We start from the raw sequence: 24,626 nt of genomic DNA, 5'->3' as shown, positions 1-24,626 counted from the left end.
TGCATTGTGCCCTTCACTGCAGCTTGATTATCGAACCCTAGAATTATCCAGCTTTCTGTTTTCTCCCATTACTGTATCAATATCAATAACCATGACAGTCCATTTAAAAAACAAACACACATTGACAATAGACTGAGGTTCATGCGTCGTGTCACTAATTCAAAATGACACCTAATCGCGTTTGTATACTACATGAAATTGCTCAGTAACAAATATCGGACGTGGAGCTATTACGATGTATTACCAGTGATCCCAAAAATATCACTATACCAACGGGAGATTAAATCTAGGTCCAAGGCAATACAAAACAGACACACCGGTACAAGCGTTCCACGGGCGGCCAATTTCCCATTAGACAGAATTATCAGGTTATTGTTGAAACTCGTCGTTGTGACAGAGTAACAATCCACCTTCAACATCTGCGGCATCGGTTATCTGGCTGCTGCGGTTGAGAAGAAATCTATCAAAATTAGCGGGAAACAATATCCTCCCATGGCGCGCCAGATCGTGACTGTTGGAACTACGTCCCAAGAGACTATATTGCGTTACGTATTTCTGGTTTATCAATCTCTACTCGCTCTTGTAATATTGTGGTCCACGGTAGGCCAGTGCTATGTAACGATAACGTATAACCAGGAGAGTGAGGAGAAGCTGAGAACTGTGCAGAATGTTAACAGTGTTCCCGGACTTGCATCTGTAAAGCAGGCATATAACCTGTATATCTAAATACATCAATACCTGATAACCGGAGTAGGGTGTTAGTTTCTGAGAAACGGCATGCGCACATGTGTTTTGCTGGAGAATGATTGCATTAACAAAACACTGTATCTAATGAAATAGACTCACAGTGTAGAACATGTGTGTGTGTACACATGTATACATTACTTTGTTCAATACAGGGTTAAGATGGGTGCGTTACCAGAGTATCACACTTTAACAGCTACATGTATGTGCTATCAATTAAGAGGTGAGGTGAGGTGAAATGGGGTTTAACGTCGCGTCCAAGATTATTGCACTTAAATAGCGACGTGCATGAACGTGTGTGTGTTTGTGTGGCTGCTTGTACTAGTCCGGACTGATGCCGATTTATAGTGCTAGCTCACTGAGATACCATGCCGCAGTTTAACATGAATACCCCACTCAGACACAGTATACTGACTCCGAGCCGACCAGTCCTTGTTTTAGCCCCTTAATGCCGAACGCCAGACAGGGTAACAACAAGTACCATCTTTTACTATCAATTAAGAAAGACGCTGCATAAGTAAAAACAGATGTAATGTATCTATCACGTTCGTTATAATACTGGAAAGGTTGAAATCAGCTCACACTAAAGTGATGATTTGACAGTTTGTTACGTCAGTTTAGTCTCTCGTACAAATGAAATATATTTCAAAGTTTCGACCTCCTCCGTGGCCTAGTGGTAGAGCGTCCGACCGGAGAGCGGAAGGTGGGGAGATGATGCTTGTTGTTACGCTGCCTGGCGCTCGGCATTAAGGGGCTAAAACAAGGACGGGACGGCTCGGAGTCAGTATACTATGTCTGAATGGGGAAACTGCAGCACGGTTTATCAGTGGGCTAGCACTCGGCAATCGGCATTAGTCCGGACTAGTACAAGCAACCAAACGCACACGTACATGCACGTCGCTATATGAGTGCAACAATTTTGAACGCGACGTTAAACCTCATTTCACCTCAGCCCACCTCAAAGTTTCAATGTTTTATGCATGCTTACTAAGCAAAATGTCGCTTGAGTGAAGGTCAAAGATTTAATTGAATAAACATGGGATACGTCATACTTGTAAGTGAGATGTTGTGCTGGGATTGATCTGTAACCTTATATCACTGGTGGAATGGAAAATGTTCACAAATTTCAATTGTTAACAACGCCACTGTAACGTCATTCGACTAAAATATGACGTCACAACGCGAATGAGACTTGTTGCCAGGATGCTGTTTGGTCGGGCAATTGCTGAAGGTTCAACGGTTTGTTATTTTTCATTAAGACTGAAGCTTAAAAAAAGATGAATATTTGGTTAAACTGGAAAGACAAATTGTTCATCTCATGACCCAATAAGGCTGATATGTTCACTCCTGGCTACTATGAGATAAATATTTCCAGTTGACAAGATGAACAAAATATTCTCTTCATCCTAAATTTCAAACTAAGAAACATTATTCTACAGCGCATTGCGAGAGAAACAAACTCCTGAAGCCGTTGTGAAAGACTGGTGTATGAGTGGGTGAGTTGGGTTTAACGCCGCTTTTAACAGTATTCCAGTTATATACCGGCGTGTCAGCTTAATGTGGGAGGAAAGCCCGGAGATGCAGACGTTGATCTCTTGTGTGAAACCCAGGAGTTGGATGGTTTGTTGCTTAGCAATATTCCATCTATATAACGGCGGTCATTAAAAATCGAGTCTGGACCAGACAATCCAGTGATTGATATCATGATCATCGATCCACGCAATTGGGATCGATGAGATGCTTCAAGTATGTCAGCGATCCTGACCACCCGATCCCGTTAGTCGCATCTTACGACAAGCATAGTCGCCTTTTACGGCACGCATAGGTTGCTGGAGACCTATTCTGCCCCGGATCTTCACGGGTGGAAACCCAGGAGTAGGGTATGGTGCTGACAAACCAAGAAACATAACCTGCTGAGGTGAATAAAGAGGGAAAAGAAAAAAACCAAAACATAATCGTGGCAAAGCGGGATTCGAACCCACATTCATAGGTTTCTGGCGTGCCAAAGGAACGTTACTACGCTAACCCGTGCCGCCGACTAGTGTATGAAACACTGGTAAATTGGTGTTGAAGTAACATTTAGCTGCAGCGGGGTCAAATTCTTCTTAGATCAACATGTACTAAAGTCACTGGTATTTTCTGTAGGTACTAATGTTATCAAATGACGTCTGCATGGAATTTCATAACGTTATCTGACTGTCAAAGAGTTCGGTACAAATAATCAGAATGAAATCAATACTAACTTCTCTTCAGTATGATTAAATCACATTAGTTCACCGAAATAATCAAAGTGTTTCGTGACGAAGTCGTATTAATCCTATTGTGTTGCAGATAGATTAGGTTCAGGAACCCGTAGTTTGGCGATTATGCGACACTCGGTGCTGATGAAACAAGACCGATGGGTTATTTTACCTAAGGGCAATAATAAGTGACATGGCAAAAACACACATTTAAAAAGACCAGAGAACTGTACTGCGAATCTGTCTTTTGATACATACATTTATCATCGGATATTTGGACCTTTTTTCATCTTGATATATTTGATCTTGGAAGACATTCGGGTCAGATTCTCTGTTTAACTCAGAAATCACACAACACCACATTTTCATAACCTTTGTCGTGTGATTTATAGAGCGGATTAAAAATACACCATGTAGCTGTTGGGTTTAAAACACATGTTTGTATATGTTGTCACAACTGCGCCGGGCGGCGTAGGTCGCCTAGTCGTCCAAGTTTGATTCTCCATTCGGGTACAATGTGTGAAGGGAATTTTGGTGTCCCCCGCCTTAATATTGTGGGAATATTGAAGCGGCTTAACATCATACTCATTCACTCACTCACTTGGTGCCACCGCCGTGAAATGTCTGGGATAATGCTAAAATCGGCGTAAACTCACTCACTCACCGCGTAATGTACGATGTATTGACCACAAATCGTTTCAGGAAGATATACAAGCTGGTTATATCTCACTTCATCAAACACGACAACCATTCACCCGGTCATCAGCATAACTCACTTTGATGCATTTATTACCAACATGCTACGTTCGCACAGACTCAAGATAACTAGCCTGTCGGCTAAATCGCCTCAAAGCGGCATCGCGCGCATAGTTCTACTTCCGCTTCTGCATCGTATGGTGCGAGAAAGTAATTTCCTGCCATAAGATAGATGCCTTTATGCTCCTGTTTCAGAACACACTGGAACTCGATCTTGTTTAGAGAGTATTGTACAGATCGCATGATGCGTTCATAGTTCAGGACGCAAATGGCATGTGGAGAATTTGGATTAAGCAGCGCGGATTGTTGTTCCTAACAAACGAGGGATGGTACCATTTCCCGTAGGCATTGAGATCTGTTTGGAAACGACAGTGAGATTATGTCTGCCTTGATCGAAAAAACACCATTAACTCAGCAACACACCTCGAATTTGAATTAATTCATCAACGGTAGTTGATAGCCCGTTGCTAAAAGCAAGAGGTGCCGATATGTGTTCAGAATCCCGTTGTCTTGCTGTTTGCATGTGACGTATTTAGTTTTGACATAATCTTTCATATCATATCATATCATATCATATCATATCATATCATATCATATTTTATCATATAACTCATATCATTTTTCTTTGAATCCGAATTCGTTACCGACTGAATATCACCTTTCTAAATACAAAACAACATATTTCTAAGGTGAAACATGCGCTTGGATTTTATGTATAATCCTAGAAAAAGGTAAAGCACGACTTTTGGAAAATAACTTCGTATGACATCGATATCATTTTGACAACTGTCCAAGATACCACGATACCTCCTGGGTAGTTGGTATAAGAACGCTATATATTCCTGCAGGTAGTCGCAAGTATGGAGTAATATCATAAGATGCACAGAAGTATGCGAAGATGCAGCAACTAGAAGGTAACCAGATTACCATTGCCAAGAAGCGGTAACAAAATATGTCATTAGTAATCGATTTCTGTTTCTGTATTTCAATGATTATGTCACATTGTCAAAACATGGTTTCTCATAATTATAAAAAAAATATTATTAATTTATTTTTAAAAAACATTTCCCACACTTTAACACGTACGATGCACGCCATAAGGTTCAGAAGGCAATTGTAGCCATGAATCAATGCAACTACAAGACATATGTTTATTAAACAATCACAGAAACCTCTTCGGGGTAATCTGGTTATCACTAACTGTCTTACCCTTCAAGGTTATCCGAACGTATAAATTAGGGCGAGTCAATGTATGTCGGCATTAAGTATTTTATATGACTTTGATATACGAGACGCAATGAAAAGCAATCTTATGAGTTTCAAGATTCTAGTACCAGCAACGCCTTTCAAGATATGTGCAATGAAATGTGTACTTGTGCAGCTAACGACTCATAACCTTCTGAGTAGTTATATCGGCACTTATTAGAAACCCTTTTCTGTGAATCTAAGAGCGGCTCTCTGATGCAGACATTAAAATAGATTGTTTAATGATGCTACATGTATGATGACACTTGCAGAGTAATGTGAATGGATGTATTTACAGGGATTACCGAGACATGCAATTTGATTGCTTTACCTGCATTGACAAATAGTCCAATAGGATTTAATCAAGTAGCTAGAAGTGATTTAACTAGGGAAGTTAAATCCCTGGAGATTCTACAGTAGTTCTTTTAAACGCCTCCGAAGCAGAGGGGGTGATCGGTAAATACATCATATCTCGAAGCCTTCTATCCGCGTTTCCATATCCAATTACGCGATATATACATGCATAAAACGCTATTCATTTCTGGGAAATTGTATTTGCACTAACTAGCTTCCACGTAACAGCAGTTAAAAGCTTGCACCTTGTAATTTGCTCTGCACTTAATGAAACGGGTTTCTTCGGCTCCACAATTTAAAGTAGCTATACCAGAAACCATTAATTTGGACGGGAAGGTCTGCGCTGGCCTTCTGTGTGGCTACGATAGTCATTATCTGTACAGCATGAACGATGAGTTACTTAACTTTCAGTGAGACCTGGCAGGTTAGAAACGGAACGGATTTAACATGGAAGAATGACGTTAGGTGACAGGCATTGTAATGCAACCTGATTATAGACGTCATACGAGGGTCTTTCTTGATGATGGACAGTTAGTAATTATTCATGAAGGCACAACCAGGAAGGCCTGTTGAATGGTTTCGCGAATATATTTGCTGCGTTGATGTCAAGCATACACCAGCAATGGACTACCGACCATTTCAATGTAATATGTCGTATTCGTTTCAACTTTTTTCTTGAATTCTATAACACTGGATATCTATTATTGTTGGACTGTCACATCATCGGGAAATGTATTGCTTGTACTTATTGTTACTGTCACTGGATAGGTTCTAGTCTTACTATGAAAATTGACCACTGAATAGGGGGCATTCTGCTCGTGCCAACTCCAGAGCCTGCAAATTTATTCATGTCGTTCGAACACCAAACTGAATCTATTAACCCATATGTTGCAGTGTAAAACAAGTTTATCACTTAATACAAAATCATGTTATACCAATAGACTGTCTCATATTCACAAATGGCACTAGTTTAGACCAAGTTTGAAAATAGGCCCCAGACAGTAGAGCTCTGTATCCTTTAGTATAAGTCATCTGATTGTTTATTTCGGAGTTAGATGAATTATAGATTGCCGTGTGGAGGTCGCCAACCAATATGTCCTTTATATCTCCTGTGAAGGATCACGAATTGAGGTGAGGTGAGGTGAAATGGGGTTCAATGTCGCGTCCAAGATTGTTGCACTTGTATAGCGACGTGCATGCACGTGTGCCTGTTTACGTGTGTATGTCGTGTAGTCTGTCGGTATGACGCGACCGGGGATCGAACCTTCCGCTCTCCGAGCTGATGCTCTGCCACTAGACCACGGAGGCGGTCGTTTACGAAATGAAGAATGACCATTTCGAGAATCTGTGAAAAGTAAGATCGTTGTGCCTGTTCTGTTCAAACTACACGCTTCTGCAATAACAAGACACGCACAATTATCTTGCAAGTCATAAACACTTAACGTATGCTGAGTGTAAATGCTATAACTACTTGGCTGAAATTAAAGATAACGAATGAGTTGTTCTACACATTGACTTTTTTCCGAATAATTAACTCTGTATTTTGGAAACTTTTGAACTCGTTTACAACGAATATTGTTGATCAAAGTAGAGGCCATTTGCGATGTTTCAACGCCTCGCGTCACTTCATAAGCGAATCAACATGCTCCCTCAAGAGATTCCAGCTCATTAATTTCTAGCCTATCAATAAGGCACGCAAGCATGGCCAATGGGAGTTGACCTTGGGTCAGATTTACCGAAAATCTGATGAGGTTGCAGTACATGGGATAGATTGCCCAGTTGCCCAAACCACGGTACCATGTTCTGATCCAAATCACCAATCTCTAGGGGGAGTATTTAGAGATCAGATTTTGTGGTCATGACATTGGAGGAACAGTATTTTCCTATAAGTTGATTACTTGACCGAGCTTGTAGTTGGAAAAAAGACAACGTGAGAGGGATCGGCTCGAGTAATGACCTCGTTACCACAACTAATTGATAGACTCACATTGAAGTGGACGCTAAATGCTAAGCCTTGCCGTTTCCCAAAGACATTGTACCGGTCCCATTGTACCAACTTACTGCTTGGAGTGGACTTGCAAGTGTGCCTCAGCATTGATCGTATACAGGGAAATAGTAGTGGAATAAAAAGACAGGTTTTAGAGGATATAATCAGTTAAGTAAACATTGTACTTCCAGGTACGTGCCTTTATCTGTGTTTACTGAAGGGCTTCAAATAGAAATGTTATGAATATAAGGACTTCAGTCGTTGTGTTTACATCAGAAGGTAACAGTTTCTTTGTCTCGTAAGAACTTGAAGTCTCGTCTTTAACGAGAGTTTGTGCCTGAAACGCAATGAATGGTAATGTAACTCCATTTAGACATATGACCGTAAAGTAAAACAATCAGATAATTGTTTGCAATTACTTAAGGGTGAGCAGAAAACAAACACGGTACTATTCTTTTAACCTGATTGAGTGTCTGCCTAATCGATGGTAGAGTGTGAGCACGTCGTTTGTATACTGCACAAGATCGGGAAAAAAATGATAAAACTTACAGAAAATTCAGAATTGATAACTGTAGAATATTTATTAAAAAAATATAGATCAGTATGTAAATCCTTGAGGATAAAAACCGGAAATACAACGAACACCCAAACGAGACTCTTGTCTAGCACCTAATCACCTTAACGCAGAAACTCGGGAAATAACGTCAAATCACGCGTGATTTACTCTCGAGGGCATATTAGACTTATCAGACATGTGGCCACATGGTTCCGAGGTTAATGAAGGCTAAAGCCGGAATGAAGGTCTTCTAGCCAGACTGAATCTTTTCTAGTTTACTTCCAACTCTTTACGAGTTAGTAGTTAATTAAGCAGAAACGCAGTCACAACGAGACAAGGTAAAAGTTCACGAATAGTGTTTGTGTGGTGTTGTCCACAGCAGGAGTTCATTTCAATAATGTTTTTGTAATAATGCATAGTTTAAGTACTAAACTGATAAAGAACTCAAGAAAAAGTGAGTAATTACATCAAAAAGTGTGACTTGCATATAATATAGTTGAAATTATACAATTGGTTCTGTGTTAAGCAGACCTTTCTTACGATTATGAAGGAGGATTTGTCGTGTGTATTTACACACTTTAAAAATGTCCTTGTAATCTGTTCTATTAAATGTATAGTGTTTTTATTGTATATGGCCACTCTAATCCTGCACAATTGGCGAGGCAATTCGTTGAGCAGAGTTGCGACCCTTAAACGTGTCAGAATTCTGTCATCCAGATTCGCCCTGATTTTCTTTTATGGTTTAAACAACACAATACCCGTGCTCGTTGGCTTGTCCAAATCTAACACTCTAACGCCAATCTCACAATACCGTTATACGCACCGTTAAACCAAACTCACTCACACTGCACATTTAACGTTTCTTGGTGGAGCATGAAAGAACACAACACTCGAACAACAGGTCAGTACACAGCTGATATATGAAATCAAAATACAGTTTCTTCACAGTTTCCTTCAGTATAACTGTTGCAGTTTCATTGAAGCCATTTTGTTACACAAATGTTCTATATATTGGTATCTGCAAGAAGACACCGAAAGAATCTTCTCATATTAAGTTATCCAGCTCAGAACAGCTGGGGCATGTTCTTTTTGTTGGAATATCTAATTCCCACTGTACATGTGGCGGCGTCAACGAAGAGTGAGTGAGTATAGTCTTACGCCGCTTTTAGCAATATTCGCGCAATTCTTCGGGGGACACCAGAAATGGGCTTCACACATTGTACCCATGTCGGGAATCAAACCCGGGTCTTCGGCGTGACGAGCGAACGCTTTAACCACTAGGCTACCCGATTGCCCCGCATCAACGTAGAAAGTGATTGCTCATGTGCCAACAGCCACACTAATTAACACCCGTACTCGTGGGTTTTACCAAAGCGGTAAGCGTCAGAGACCTGCATCACTTCGGGCTTTCCTCCCTTGTGAAGCTGACACGCCGCGATATAACTGGAATACTGTTCAAAGCGGCGTTGAACCCAGTTCACTCACTCATTACAATAAACATATAATCAGTTTTTGTCCCGTGTTTCCATTTCCCTTATATCATTCGTGAGCACTGCACGATCTTATTACCACCACGATCAACTATTTTTCTAAAAGACGAAATGTCAGCATACGGTCGGAGGTAGTTATTGTGCTGTTGCTTTATCATCAAACAATATCAAAGGAAGTGTTTTACTGTAATGGTTTTAGAACCAGTTCCAGTAAGAACATCTGTGTTTGTATGGGATTGATAACACTAGTTAAAACGACCCTTGGCGCCCCTATACAGCAATACAGTACCAATGATGCTTGAGATGTCTTTGAAAACGCGTCCATATAATGACAGCAAATCAATACGCGCAAGATCTAACGAGGCGAGACGAACTTGTCACGGGCCCTATGTTAAGATGTGAAGATGAGTTACGTCACACACACAGACACAGGGGGCAGTTGAAATGACTGTTGTGCCAGGAAACATGGAGATTATTGCTTTTTCTGATGTGTACAGAAACCAACTATGTAACTTTTATGTTCCACACATGACGTCCAGGTGCAGAACGGAACTCTTTTCCCAATAGGATGACAATGAATGTAAAGAAGGGCGACATTTATATTTAAGAGAAGTGACATTAAGGGGTTTCGTTTGATCACGTTTGAATAATGAACATGTGTACACTACTGCAAATACAGTGTATTGATTATAATAGGGAAGGACGGAAGAGTAACAAAAGAGCGAGTTGCAGCCTCGGGATATTGTGTTGGGTCTGGAGAGTGATATTGTACTGTAGCCACTCTGAGGCTCATCTCAAACACCATCGTGGTTACAAATCTACCCGATGTGAACATAGTTTACAGCAGTTATAAGTATAAGGTATAAGTTTACACTACAAGGCATATTAATTATGTTTCTTTTGTCTTAAACGTTAGTTGACTGAAGTTATAGAACATTATGTAAGCATCTAAAGAAATGATTATGGTATTAATGTATCCATTAGAAATATGTGCGGATTCTTTAAAAGATGTCTTTTATTGAATATTGATACGTGCATGGTTTGTTATGTATTCCTGTTAAATGTACGGAGTGTATCAATCATTTGACTAATGGGTCCATAGAAGAACAGTTTTATGACAAAACTATAAGAAATCTCGATTACTCGATCACAAGCAAGTGTTTATGAATGACTATTAAATAGTGATGATACCAGGTGTTCACAAAAATGTGAGCATAACCTCCCCCTTCGGTAGCACCTGAACAAACACATGCAAAGACAAGGCAAATGTTCACCCGACGGGAACGGGAAGTCAAAATGAGGAAGTATTGCGTTTTGGTCACTGATGTGTCAGTTGTGTAAATGTCCATTACATGTCTACCATAAAACATTTTGAAAGTTTTACTGGGGCCTTGATTGTTGTAACTCTGCAAAAGTCGTATGACGCTCTTTGAATTATTCGTAGAAAGAGCATTTTGAATTGTTAATGTAGACACCAAAGGCCTGAGCCTTGGTGTTAATATTGTTCGATATAAAGAGAAAGTTGAAGTCACCCCTCTTGTCAGACGGTCTTGTGGAAGTCATTTCATTTATACGAATTAGAACAATGAAACATGACTGTCATTGAATATGAGCTTCGTTATCCGTATCGATCGTTGAAAGTGTACGAGTCCAGCGATGATGTGCGTTATAATGTATACTTTGTAGTTTTTACAATATGATCTTAAATGTTACCTCTATCTACTACCACTGCCCCCGCGGTGTCATGGATAGAGCAGTGGTTGTCCCTTGGCCATGTCAGACGTTTGAACAGGGTACTTGCCGTTATCCGGCCTAGCGCTTAGCATTAAGAGGATAAAACAAGGACTGGTCGGCTCGGAGTCAGCAAAATGCGTCTGAGTTGGGTATACATGTTTAACTGCGACATGGTATCTCAGTGGGCTTGCGATATAAACCTACTATTATAGATCAGGACCAGTACAAGCAGCCACACACACCACACGCGCATGCACGTCGCTATGTAAGTAAAATATTCTCAAACGCGACGTTAACCTCCGTTTTCACCTCTACCTACAATGACTTACCTGTACTGTGAAGTACTTAAATCGTTGATAATGGAAACATTCATTCTCTTATAACGAACCACAGTAACATAGAAATGTACCAATTTGTAACAGCAAATCCAAATTGACTTATTGAGTTATTAATTGATTACCTTTTGTGAAAGGTATTCCGAAGAAACATGTTTTATTTATCATCATATTTATAGGGATGGGTTATTTCTAGTCATCAGTGTAACGTTCACGTTTGAAATGATATCATGTTACAAAGCCCAGATTTAGGTCTTTAAATTATTTATATATGAAACCAAATTGGCGTCCGTTCTTTTCAAATTCCACGGAAAAACTAAACATTAATGTCAGTTTCGGAGGTTATTTAAAATATTTATGCAGCCTCTAGAAACACGGAGCCACTTGACATATATAAAAAGAATTTCATCACATTCGTATTTTGAAACGTCAGAGATATTTAAATGGGTTGTCAATTATAGCGGTTGAACGTAAAATTACAATAACAATATCGTATTAACTTTTGAACTTAAGAGATTTTGTAGTTAAATTAATTCCAATGCTTGATTTATAAACTTGATTAAAATAGTTAAATTTGGAAATTCGTGAAATGTAGTTTTCTGTAAAACTTACCAGCTATACGTCATACATCATTCGCGTCTTCAGCGTTGTTCTACTTCTTCACTTTAACCAAAGGGATAAAACACATTGTTTATCCATTTGTTCTTTCATAGCAATTGCTTGTTCACATGCATTTAAGAAACTTTAATATGTATACACATGCGTTTGATTAGCCTGTGTCTTCAAGTGGGATCACCTCATCTCTAGGCTACCACATTGTATACTAGTATATGAGAGTCTGCGTTTCCTCCCAGAAGATCAAACGGGATGTTTGTAAACTTTTATATCATCTTTGGACTTAAGTCCTAAAGGACACACAGATTTCATTCTGAAGTAATTTCCATCGGCTTTTTAAAGTTCTTTTTTCTTCGCCAAATGAAAGCTGTAACCTATCAAAGCCCATCCATACTCTTGTAATCTGTCTGATAATAGTTTTGTTTACATGCAATTCGCATTAACTCCAAGGTTGGATAATTTCTTCATTTATAACCTAGTGCTCCTCCCAAGAGCCTGTTTACACGGTGAGGCCAGGACCCTGTACTCTCGACCACCCCCCACCCCCTCCCGGCCGATGCACTTGAGTCAAACAGGCAGGCACGCGAGTTTGTAGTTGTTCAACGTCTGAAAATTTACAGGAATGTAACTTGAGGCGCACGAACATCGAGGCGCGAGGCATTTGGGCCATTTCACAGAGGATGTTATGATCTAAATATAGCAGGGGGTATTGACGTCATCAACAACTAAACCAAGGGGGTCTGGGGTTTCTATCCTGTAAACTTGGTCTGGCGCCTACCATCAGAAACAATGAAAAAAAGTGTACCTTTTCCTCAGAATATATTATCTCTTTTTCTTTTCAACAACAATGATCAGACTTATCAAAAGGAAGTTGACTCTTACAGGTTAACTCGTGTTAATGGAATTTCAATATGGTATGTTAGTATGAAAAAATAAACAATACGGCGTTCTAAAAGGGATACATCTTGTATCTTGTATCAGGTAGCTCGCTTCTCGCATTGTCATCGCACGTGTCATGCTGAGTCGAACAGGTATAAATCAATACCTACCACCAAATCTGAGAAGTCCAGACCATTTTGAATTCTTTTCCGTAATACTTGGAACCAGCTCCAAAAGAAGTCAAAATTGGCACAAACTCCAACTTAAGATAAAACACGAAGTCCATCCCATATTCCACGTAAACGAGACACTACGGGCGTCCGCAGAGAAGACACCAATGGACACTGGCAATGGCCGTTCGATCGCTGTCACGTTAACGCAGGCTGGACACGGCCAGAGTTCTAGAATCGCCACTGAAAAATCAAAGCTCGGAAGGTTTCGTCGATTTACCGCCTCAGCTGCGCGGAGTGATACGGCAAGGCGCAGGTCTTCGACTCTTGGCCTGAGAGGGGGAGCGGGGAGGAGGAATATGGAAGGGAGGGTGTTGTGGCGATGGAGGGAATGTGGGCAGCGTTGGAAGAGAGGAGGGGACTGACTAAATCCAAGTCTCGATCGATCGATTTGACAGTCGCATCACGATTTCTGCCCATCACAATTTACTCTCGCGAAACGAACACAAGATCTTTATCAGCTATTAGCTCAATTTGATCTAGTTTGCAGAGCGTTGTGTTTGAAAACAGTTTCTGTTTGACAACGGTATTGGCACAAAAGTCTTTGTAAACTCCATCACATAAATCCTCAGTTCAACATCCACTTTGTGATGGAAGCATACAATATTTGAGCACACGTTGGACATACGGTCATGGAGCGCTGTCATCAATTGCCTTTGAAAAGGCAATATAAATTACAATTAAATGACTATACAAGATACGAATCTCCATCGCCTCAAGTCTTACTTATAGATAAGCTGACATCTTTTTGAGATGACTTTCCTCACTAAATAAGTTTAAAGATTCTGACGCAATGATCTGAACAGTATGTAACAATTTAGATAAACATTTCTGGGAATTCTTCGTGAATAAAAGCATGGTTAAAGCTCGGAAAAAAAATCCGTTCTTTTCTATAGAACTTCTAATAGCATTCAGGAAGTGTGTGTGTGTTTAGGAGGACGGCAAAACGATCTTCAAGTGATATTCTCAACATTAACGTACTGAGTATTAGTAAATGCAGAGAACTAAAGTCATGACACATTCACGAGATGATTTTTCGACAGAAGTTTTACTTTTATACGTTATGGTTAGTTATACGAAAAGACTTTCCGTGTCACTATAATACTTAATATGTATACGAAGGATCATAAAATACACGGTTAAGAGTGAGTGAGTGAATGAATGTGGTTTTTCACCGCTTTAAGCAATATTCCAGTCATATCACAGCGGGGGACACCAGAAATGGTACCCATTGTACCCATGTGGGGAATAGAACCCGGATCTTCAGCGTGACGAGCGAACGCTTCAACCACTAGGCTACCCCCTCGCCCCACACGGTTAAGAAAGATGTGAATGAGTTGATATTAATTACTTAACGCCGCATCAGCAGTTTTGCAGCTGTGAGAAGAGTTACAATGGTGAGTAAAAATGAAATAGTATTATTTCTTCAACTTTCAATACAGTAGTAATTAAATATATTAAGTTTAAAAGATTATATTTGTTACCTTCTTAGAATAATTTTGAATAGCTACAACAATTATTTTCTCACATATATGCAGAAAGATAATTCATAAGGATAATTAATTAAATTCGTCACAATATGTCTCGCAAAATGTCTGAGAACATATCAAAATTTAATAACAATAGCATATGCCAACACTGGGACCCCCTGATGAAAACCACACATTTCTGGCAAACACGTTACACAAGAGATGAAAGCGTAATTCATCTGACACATGCTTACATGGGGATCTTTCACTAAAGCTGCCCATGAGATCTAGAGTTTTATTTATTCGAGTAATTATAACGAATGCAGGATAAAGAACGTGGCTACTTTAAGGTACCCGACCATTTTTAAACATGTCCGTTGTAAACGCTTATGCTGTGTATATGGAGGGTTAAATAATTACTTTAAAGGACGTCATCTCCTTAAGCACTTTCAGAAGCATAGAGTAGATGGTAGCCTGAGAGCCGCTGTTTGTAAGAGATTTTTTTATTGTTTATTTTTTAAATATAGTCTGTTCGTTATCTCAAATTCGCATGTCACAAGAAACTAAAGTTGTCCCAACTATTCCATTTGATTTCATTCATATTCAAAAAGACGAATGTCCATCCATGGAGGATGACGTTCCTAAATTAGTGGCTATATGCCACTTGAACCATGTTTCAGTTATAGCAGGGCGTGTTAGCTTTATGTGGGAGGAAAGGGAAGCTGATCGGAGACGTTTATCACTTTGGTCCACTCAACAAAATCTAATATTGAAAAACAACGCCAGAGAATAACCAGTCTCGATTATCCTACGAAACAGATTTCATTAGGGGTAAAGGGCAAACTACCTGTGAAACTTATATGAATGGATTGCTGAACAGAGTAATGACACACAGGTAGGGTGGTGACAGGCAAATTCGCTATAAAATTAATTCAAAATTCAATCACACATTCCTCGGATTCTGCCACAGTTAAGGGAGGTAATTCTGCCTTGCCCACCAAACCAAGAACCATGATCAGATTTGAACCTACTACCAGCACATCCTGGCAGCTACTGAACACAACTCGTAGACCACGGGTCAGAAACGTGCTCCATTGTGTTCCACCTCTCATCATATAAGTTGCGGAGCACTGTGAATTGGGCTTTTGGTGATGAATAGAACCCGCCACAAAGGACAACCAATCAGTCATTGCTTAAAGAGATCCACATTATCAAACTGCAGCGCTTCAGATTGCCAGGGGCCCCATTCAGAGCATTGTGAATCTCCATTTCTGAACCATATGGGCCCAATAGCCCTATATTTCTGAGACATGGCACATCCTTTTCATAAGGAACCGTTCACACCGGTATTCAAAGTTTACAATACATCTGAATCAGGATATATCGGGTTTCTTGTCGCATGTGTCTCATCAGATCATAACAACCTGATTATTTGCTTCTCCAAGGAGAAAGGAACAGTCAGTTTGAAATGCCAAACAAATACAAATGACAAAAGATTCCAAGTTGATATGTCTCTAATATTATATACCTAAGTGGGGATTTAATCTAATGCTGGCAAAACGACAAAAAGGTATACATTTTTAGAATCTGACAGTGAAATTTTGTTTCTCATGTGAGCCTCATCCAAACTTCATTACGAAATAGTAAACACAAATTCATCTTAACATCAAGTGAAACACAAAACATTCTAATTTAATAATCAGTTTCTTGACACCTTATATTCCTTCACCTTCTCAAGACATGACACGTAAACATAACAGTACAGATCGATATTAGTTACCTAAACTACGGTACGTCCCTAACATATGAAAAGCGCAATAATCAAATCAAATATATCCTCATGAGATATAATCCATTGTAAGACCAAAGTTACATTGTAATCTGTTGTCATAGCAACCAGATGTAACACGAACTGCTTCCTTTAGACCAATTAACGTTTATGAAACAACGCCGCCCTAACCGACAATAATGCTCTGTTTTTTAAATCTATATGTATAAGGACTATATTCTGTTCTTACGCAACGAGAGAAAGCTCATATAAAAAACACTACAGTATGACTAGCAAAAACAAGTCAATGTGATCATGCTTTGCAGCATCAGTCCTGGAGACAATACATGATAATCAATCTCTGGCAGATCCAATTTACGTAAAATAAAAAATTGAACAAGTGGTTGAAGCCTAAACATTTAAACTCAATTTTAAGCTTTTAAATATCATAGATTCACTATTTTGCAAGCATCTTTATTACAACAAAGTGAAAGATGGATGTTTTATGAACATTTGGTTCGATGAAGTTTGTCTGCATTATGATTATACTTTTAAACATGAAGCATGGTCGAGGAGTCTTTGTGCGAACTCTCTTAAATGCCATTAAATTTTAAAATAATTTACTTCAAAGAGTAAACAGAGTGAGTTATGATCAGCTTAACTCCCCTTAGATTAAGGTGGTGTGGTAGGAAGAGGGAGGATGTTGTCATTAACCCAATAGCTGAGTGGGGAATGTGCCATCATTAACAGCGTCATCTTCTGTCGCTCTCTGAAATTGATTTTTGTTAAAAAATGTTTCAGACTTGCAACAAATCGATATTCTTTGACCTCCATTTATCAAAACGTGCGATGGTGATACATTTGCAAGTCAGATTGAAAATTTGGAAATAAGAACGTGGCTTGTGCTTGGCGTAAGAATTCAAATTCTTATACGATGATATTATTGTTTAACATTTAGTGCCAGGGAAATGATTTAGTTTGTAAAGAGCCCTCATGGGCATTAAAATCCTTTTGAATCAAGCTTTTGAAGGAGTATTTCATTTAGCATTCATACGAACGTTCGTAAGAAGGACTGGGTAAAATTGATCCAAAATGATATTATTGAAATGAGGTTGGAAGATAACATTTGCTTCCTGTTGAACATTTTGTTCCTTTTTCCAAAATTTTGATTCCTCATAACTGTTAGACAGCAGTATGTATGATATTGGAAAATCGACAATTATCAACATTAAAGGCGACATCCAGACACAAGAAGACACAAAAGACGGGACACCAGCAAATTTATGTATCCATGCCCAAGGATTTGACCTCACAGCGATCACGTCTCTATCAAGGGAGGTAATTCTTTTTAAGAATCGTTCAGTACATTTAATATCTGCCAGATCAATTTGAGGACAAGACATGTTTCCGGTATAGTTGAGATATATTGTAAAGTTGTATAAGCTGAATACGTTTGTCGAAACATATACGTACATCGGTAAAACATTAGCTTGAAATTATGTACAAATACTTTCAGAAGACCGACAATAACTGTCGGTGGACCGACAGAAGTCTGACGGAGGACTCCAGCAAATGTTGGCCGTTCCAGGGAATCAAGGTACCATCTATATCCGACTTCGCAGAGTATTTGCACCGAAGTGACAAGGTTCACCACAACACTCATTTCCAAATCAGTCACAGGTTTATTAATATGCATTTAAATCCATAGCAGTGCGTCGAAAACGGCCGTACAACTAAAGACAAACGCCAGATACTTGCAAATATCTTCAAGCTTTCGACAGCTGATCATACTTGGTTTGCATTGCAATCAATCAAAATGGCCCTTGACCTGTCTCCCTGCCAGTTAGTATAATCAAGATGTTGTCTTTGTCGTCACAGGGTCATAAATCATAACGAGAGACAACATACATTATCCTCGAGTCAAACAGGGATGCTAACATGATGCTAATATCACTGTCTGTCAACAGTATATCTGCAAATTAAAACCTGCAGAAGATTAAATGAATGCTACATTGGCAGTTTACAACCAGAACTGGGTGAGTGAGTTTGGTTTAACGCCGCTTTCAACAGTATTCCAGTCATATCATTGCGTGTCAGCTTATTGTGGGAGGAAAGCCCGTGAAGTGATTAGATCTTAAACGTTTACCACTTTGTTGAAACATACGAGCAAGGGTATGATGCTGACAAACATCATAATCAGGATTCGAACCCACGATCATAAGTTTCTGGTACGTCCAAGGGATGCAACTCTGCACAGCGACTTGCGTTGCTTTATACGACTGGTCCCTCCGAGAAAATACATACTGCAGAGCTGTTTCTAGAATATTTACACTTTCAATTATTCATCACTTACAGGTGTAGGCAATCTGCTCGTTCCATCATTATACTTGGCAAAATGGACGAAATGTTGCCTTTCAAACATGTTTGGATCAAGAGGAGCCATCATAAAATAGAACTCATTGGCGGTTAGGTAATGTCATTTTGATACTATTATATTTTATGTTTTCTCAATGCAGTGTCTAACTACAGACTATCCTCAGGCTGTGTAGAACGCATAACATAAGATATTTCCCCATATATTTTCTCTGTCGAAATGAGGCTAAATATACGTTACAATACAGAAACGTGTTATATTCATCATCTTAGATTAAAAGTAGATTCTATTTCAACTTATGACGTAAAAAGCAAATTATGCAGCTTGTTTCTTCTGATGAAACATTTCGAGAACTAAGTTTACGATAAAAATAATGTCGAAGTCTTTTCCTTGACGTCCGTCACTACTTGAGAGGAAAGAAGGTTAATTATCCAATGTTTATGTCCGAATGCATGCTCCTTGTTTACAACCGCAGGTGTCGGCACCCTGCAGTAGATAACTTCACACACACACGCACGCTGTAGGGAGTAGGCGACCCCTTTACTCAACTCGCTACACATGTCCCACACGTGCTGAATGTCAACAGAATAAAACCATCCATTCATGCTTCGTGGATTGACAGACTTCCGGGTTTGCAAAAATCTCCCAGAAAAAATGCCAAAACCTGTAAGAGCCAAAATGTGATGATAAATAACATCATGGTATAACCGGAGATATCAGAACCTGACTTGGGCTTACAAGAATGGTTGAACCATCTACAATAACAACACCAATCTGATCATCAAGGTATGAACCATCTACAATAACAACACCAATCTGATCATCAAGTTATGAACCTTAACATTTTTAAATCATATAAATACATAACAAAAGGTACCATATGGACAACGAGCTTCTTTGTCATCAACAACACATAGCGATGTATTTCATGTTTCAGAATAGTAAAATATTCTCGACCACGCCCGGCAATAAACTACCTTCTGAAGCCTGATTATGAAACAGACCATTGGTGTTTAAAGATAATTAATTCAAAGGTTGCTGTGGAGGTTACTACTTTTACAAATCATAATAGCTTTGTCGAGAGTGGAGTGCTTCTCAGTACAAACGTACGAATGTACAGCATTATATGCCAAGCTTCTTTGATCGTTCGACTCCGGGAGTGGCCCAGATGCCTAATGGTGAAGTGTGTGATGATTTAGAACATTTTTATGCCCGGGATTCCATCGCGCCGTGGGCAGCTCGTGACCCTGATGTTGTTTTCCAGCATTATCGGGGCTTTCGGACTCCTGAATTCGATGTAATATAATTCTCGTTTAAAACCAATTTTGAGTTAAACCGAGACATGAAAGTGAACCTTCCTAAATATGTATTTAACATACTCTATGGTATTCCCTTTTTCCGACATAGTTCATACATCTATGCTTGTTATCAAACATAACATCATCGAAATCATTTTCATTTCAAAGGATGTAAAAGTGGGCATCTTACTTTTACGTTCCTCTTCAGAACAAATTCTGTTTAAAGATTCCTTTGATATCATTATCAAAATCTGGTTTATAGCATGATGCAATGTCTTGACAATTTACGATGAAAACATAACATGGTATCCATTCTGTCAAAGTATTATCGGGGAATCGATAAGGGCGGGGCTTAAGGCTACATCTCAATTTGGAATTCTTCACGACTGTTATACAAATACCCAAGAGCTAGAAATTGAGATGGGATGCGACTTAGAAATGTGATTTTGCACCGTGGAGAATTTCGCCAGTCTCAACAACTGACCCACCTGCTCGAAACAATCAGGGAGCAGATGAAGATTCTGACTGCTGAGGTAAACTATGGCTTGACCGTTGGCATTGGCGTTATCGGACGGGAACTGACCGTTTTGCTGTTCAGCGAAGCTGACGTTAAGTATGGAGCCCTTTCAAGATAAGCAGCCATTATTGAAAGTAGTTCCTGCTCATCAGAAACATACAAATCAAACGAAAAACTCTTTCTCTTCCTCTCGTGCAACACATGCATTACAAATCTCCATCCTGTGGCTTTCATCTCTCATGAATTGATCTTTTCCTCTACAACTGGCCAATTGGAACCAGATTTAAGAAAAATCGCTACACAGCGACACCAAACCCCAAATTATCTTCAAGTGAAAACTTGCCCGGTCTATGTTTATCTCGTCCAGGGGATCGGTCACGTGGTCATTGCACACATCCAAACATACCTGTGATATTGTTGTAAATAATGACAGCCTGCATTATTATAACGATGGTGGTAACAAGGATGCCTGCATGGTTTAGATGAGGCTGAAGAGGGACCAATGGCCATGTTTCCGTTTAAAAATGAAGCAAAACACCTGGTATGCACCAAACCAGTGTTTTCTTGTTATTTTGATAAAAAAGCAACACCTCACAGCATATCTGACAGTACCATTAATAACATACAGGTAAATGGAAGCTATTTTAGAGAATGGTGTAAATAGGTTTGACATAGTGTATATGAGATGACCGTAGTTGACACCAGTGACCGACGGACGGTATCGGGAATAAAAGCGCGGGCGTTTCAGCCAGCCAATAGGGACAGGCCTTTAAGGTGACAAGACTCGGTACTCACGGCGAGGGACCCCCTCCACTGTCATGTGCCGACGGCGTTGACGAGTGTGACGTCAAATGAATTGTATGCTCCAAACGTTCACCAATCTCAGACCCTCTCCGTAGACTAGCCCTTGACGATGGCGCTGCTCCAGTTGCCGATGATGCTGCTATTTCGCCAAAAAATCTGACCATGGACGGCATGGTGGCTCCGTTGTGACAACCTTAGTATGGTCGAGGTGGGTCGAGCGCCCGCCCGCCCTCCTACTGGGCATCCGTCCCAAGCCTCACACCCGACTCAACCACGGTTCTAAAATAACTACTTGGACCAAAGCACAGATAGAGCGAGTGAACACTGCAGAGTAAAAATACAGTGGCTGAAAGCCTAACCGCTGGTCCACGGATCGAGGTCGGCCGATTCAAGTTCCATTCTCACTCCCAGCGTAGTCACCGTATTGTTTGTCGCTCCCCTGTCTCATAGTCATCTTAAGGAACCCTCTTTCCACCTGAAGCAACGGTAGCCTCTCCGTATATCCCCATCATGCAGATTCCCATAGTGGCGCTGTATGGAAACCAGGATGCTGCTTCTAGTGCAAGTACTATCCACAGACACGGCTACAGGGAGGGAGTGAGAGAGATGGGGAGAGAGTAACACGGGCAGGCCTCAAGCCACAGAGTTAAGGGAGGGAGAGAGGAGGAGGTGTTTATTGAATGTATCATCAGAGTCAGAGAAAGGGTTAACATTTCGGTTCGGCTTTCACAACCTCGTGACAGTCAGAAAGATGGACGCACGTGCAGGCATTTAGCTCGAGACTCGCACACAGCACGTGATAGGACAGACAGTGATTGAAGCCCGAGGTCGATATTTTGTCACCAGAGACAGTCTGTCGGCTCGGTGCAGGAGCAATGCAAGTGTGGCCGTGCCATGCTTTCCTGAACGGGTTATTCCTGTCTTAGGTTGCATAATGCAAAGAACATTTTCCTGTCATGTCGATCTCTTAAATGATATGAATCGTGGTGTGGTGTCGTCCATGTGTCAATGGGGAATTGATAGGTGTCAGACACCTGTTTGATGTCATTTGCACAGCTATCACACCACACAATAATTATTACGAATAAGCATTCACACAAAGTGCATTGACACCACATCTATATGTACCATTGTTGTAAGACCGAAAATTGGAATCACGCAAACAGGATGGACATAGAATCAGTTAGCTTTTGTCGAATTTCTATCTGAGTTCAAAAGCTCCATAAAGCAAGAAGAAATCATACAACATAATGTATATTTGATAATATACATCACGGAATAGATATGCAATCACATTCAGCAGAAAGTAGCAATGTCTCGCTGTCTCCTTGTTGCATGATATTAGTGAACCCTGGTCTTGCATCAGCACGGGCTTTCAAATTTAAGCTCAAATTAAAAAGATTCATTCTCTGGGGGGTTGGATTTTTTTCGCCATTACTCTCCGCGATGATTCATGCAAAAACCCGTTTGGAGTTAATGAGGTTATTTCAACGCAAATATTAACCCTTTAACCCAAACCTCTTTGCACTCAGTATTAACTAAAATATCACCATCGCCACAGTGCCGTCGTCAGCGGTGTTACTTTGAATCAGCATTGTTTGATTGATGGCAAAAGATACCAAGGTGGCCTTGGTAACGTCAGAGAATTGTGCCGATGCCTTATGAACTCGACAAGGAAATTATTGTTAATTAGTGCAAATACTTTAAGCATCATAAAGATACGAGTACACTTGATCCTTGTCTCGCTCGTAAAGCTAACGTTTTGTCTTAGTCAGGAATAACTCTATGGAACATTATTATCTATAATAATTATCAATAATTACAAAAATGAAATAATAATCCACCTACACATGCCTAGACTAGACATAACAGGCAGACCAAATCAAATGAAATACAGTAGACTACGGTTATAACGAACTCGAGGGGACCACTAATTTTAGTTCGTAATAACCGTAGTTCGTTATAAGCATACATACAGCATACATAAAACAAATGGTCGGGACTAAAAGTAAGTTCGTTATATCTGTCAGTTCGTTATATGCGTGTTTGTTTTAAAAGTTTACCGTAATATATTAGTATTCTGTCGACGAATCAGTGTGTATTCAATTTGCATAAGCACTTCCTGGGAAGTAAACATCTCGACTGTTTAGCTTTACAAATATTGTCATTCACATCATACCGGGTACCCATTATGTTGGTGGGATAGGATTAACATGTATAAGAGCCCTTTATTTACATTAAGTGAAACTAAGTTTTTTGAAGTATCGGGATCACCGGGAGAATATCGAGTTATCCATACTTCGACACAAAACGAAGCGCCGATGTAAGACAGTGATGATAAGAATGCTTTCTGAACCATGATGCTACATCTTAAACTATATCTCGAGTTAAAGGAGTTCGAGATAATGAAAGTTCACCGTATTCAGTGTTCGGAGTTGTTCCGATGGTTGTCTCGAACCGTCCTTTCAAATTCGACATAATGGCAGACAATTGTAATGCAAGCTATAAATAATTGTATGTGTTTCTGATCCCTCTGTGTGGGCGTTTGAAATTATTCCTGCCGAATCGGCGACTGCGTTTTCTTGCAGTAAACTAACTGCTGAACTGGCAGCCGTAACAGTAAATAATGATCATTAGGTCTTGAACTTGACAAAGAATAATCATAATCTATTTGCAGGTGTTAGCTTACACATCGACGCATCAACGGTTCAGAATGAACAATGGATAGACAGCAACGAGAATACAATCTGGAGTTGAGTTACATAAAGGCCCAAAAACATGTTAACACTATTTTCTGTTTCTTTTAAAAGCTTACAAGTGCTGACTAAGTAAAAATATCTACCCGTGGTTTAACGATTGATTTGCTTTGTCGCCTCTGTCGATAGTATTCCAGCTGAATCTCGACAGCATGGAAACATTAGGTCAGGACCAGGCAAACCATTGGTTGAAAAGATGATCTACCTCCTACTCGTTGGGGTAAGATGACAGGCATTCAACCAGGTCACATTTCAGTCTGTTTTAACTACAAGCAATTGTGACCTATTCTCACCCGGAATCAATGATGTTAAACGTTATCAAATATTCTCGACAAAACGAAAAACAAGAGGTCGGAATATGTTCAATATGAAATGTATAGGTCAATTATCATTAAATCTTAAACATAAATTTTAAACTTGAAACTTGAGTGTTCCTTTAACGTATATTTTTTTCCACTTATAAAAACAGGGTCTG

The 24,626-nt window shown here is 39.8% G+C and overlaps 1 protein-coding gene across 9 annotated transcripts in view; it reads right to left on the bottom strand.

The window, feature by feature from the left end:
- Positions 1 to 24,626, bottom strand: part of LOC124140526 (innexin unc-9-like) — a 211,003-nt gene that overhangs the window by 18,100 nt on the left and 168,277 nt on the right. Inside the window, exon 1 of one of the 9 annotated variants that reach the window (XM_046508146.2) lies at positions 21,387 to 21,993. The exons of 7 other annotated variants lie outside the window; for them this stretch is intronic. In XM_046508146.2, coding sequence (XP_046364102.1) covers positions 21,387 to 21,568 — 182 coding nt within the window. In that variant the 5' untranslated portion in view covers positions 21,569 to 21,993. Of the gene's footprint in view, positions 1 to 13,105; positions 13,339 to 21,386; positions 21,994 to 24,626 lie in introns of those variants that run through there. One more of the 9 variants, XM_046508149.2, reaches the window with a different exon arrangement.

The sequence above is a fragment of the Haliotis rufescens genome, unplaced genomic scaffold (assembly GCF_023055435.1).
Source record: "Haliotis rufescens isolate VD_foot unplaced genomic scaffold, xgHalRufe1.0.p SCAF_4, whole genome shotgun sequence".
NCBI classification, from domain to species: domain Eukaryota; kingdom Metazoa; phylum Mollusca; class Gastropoda; order Lepetellida; family Haliotidae; genus Haliotis; species Haliotis rufescens.
This window is presented reverse-complemented; position numbering and strand designations above follow the sequence as displayed.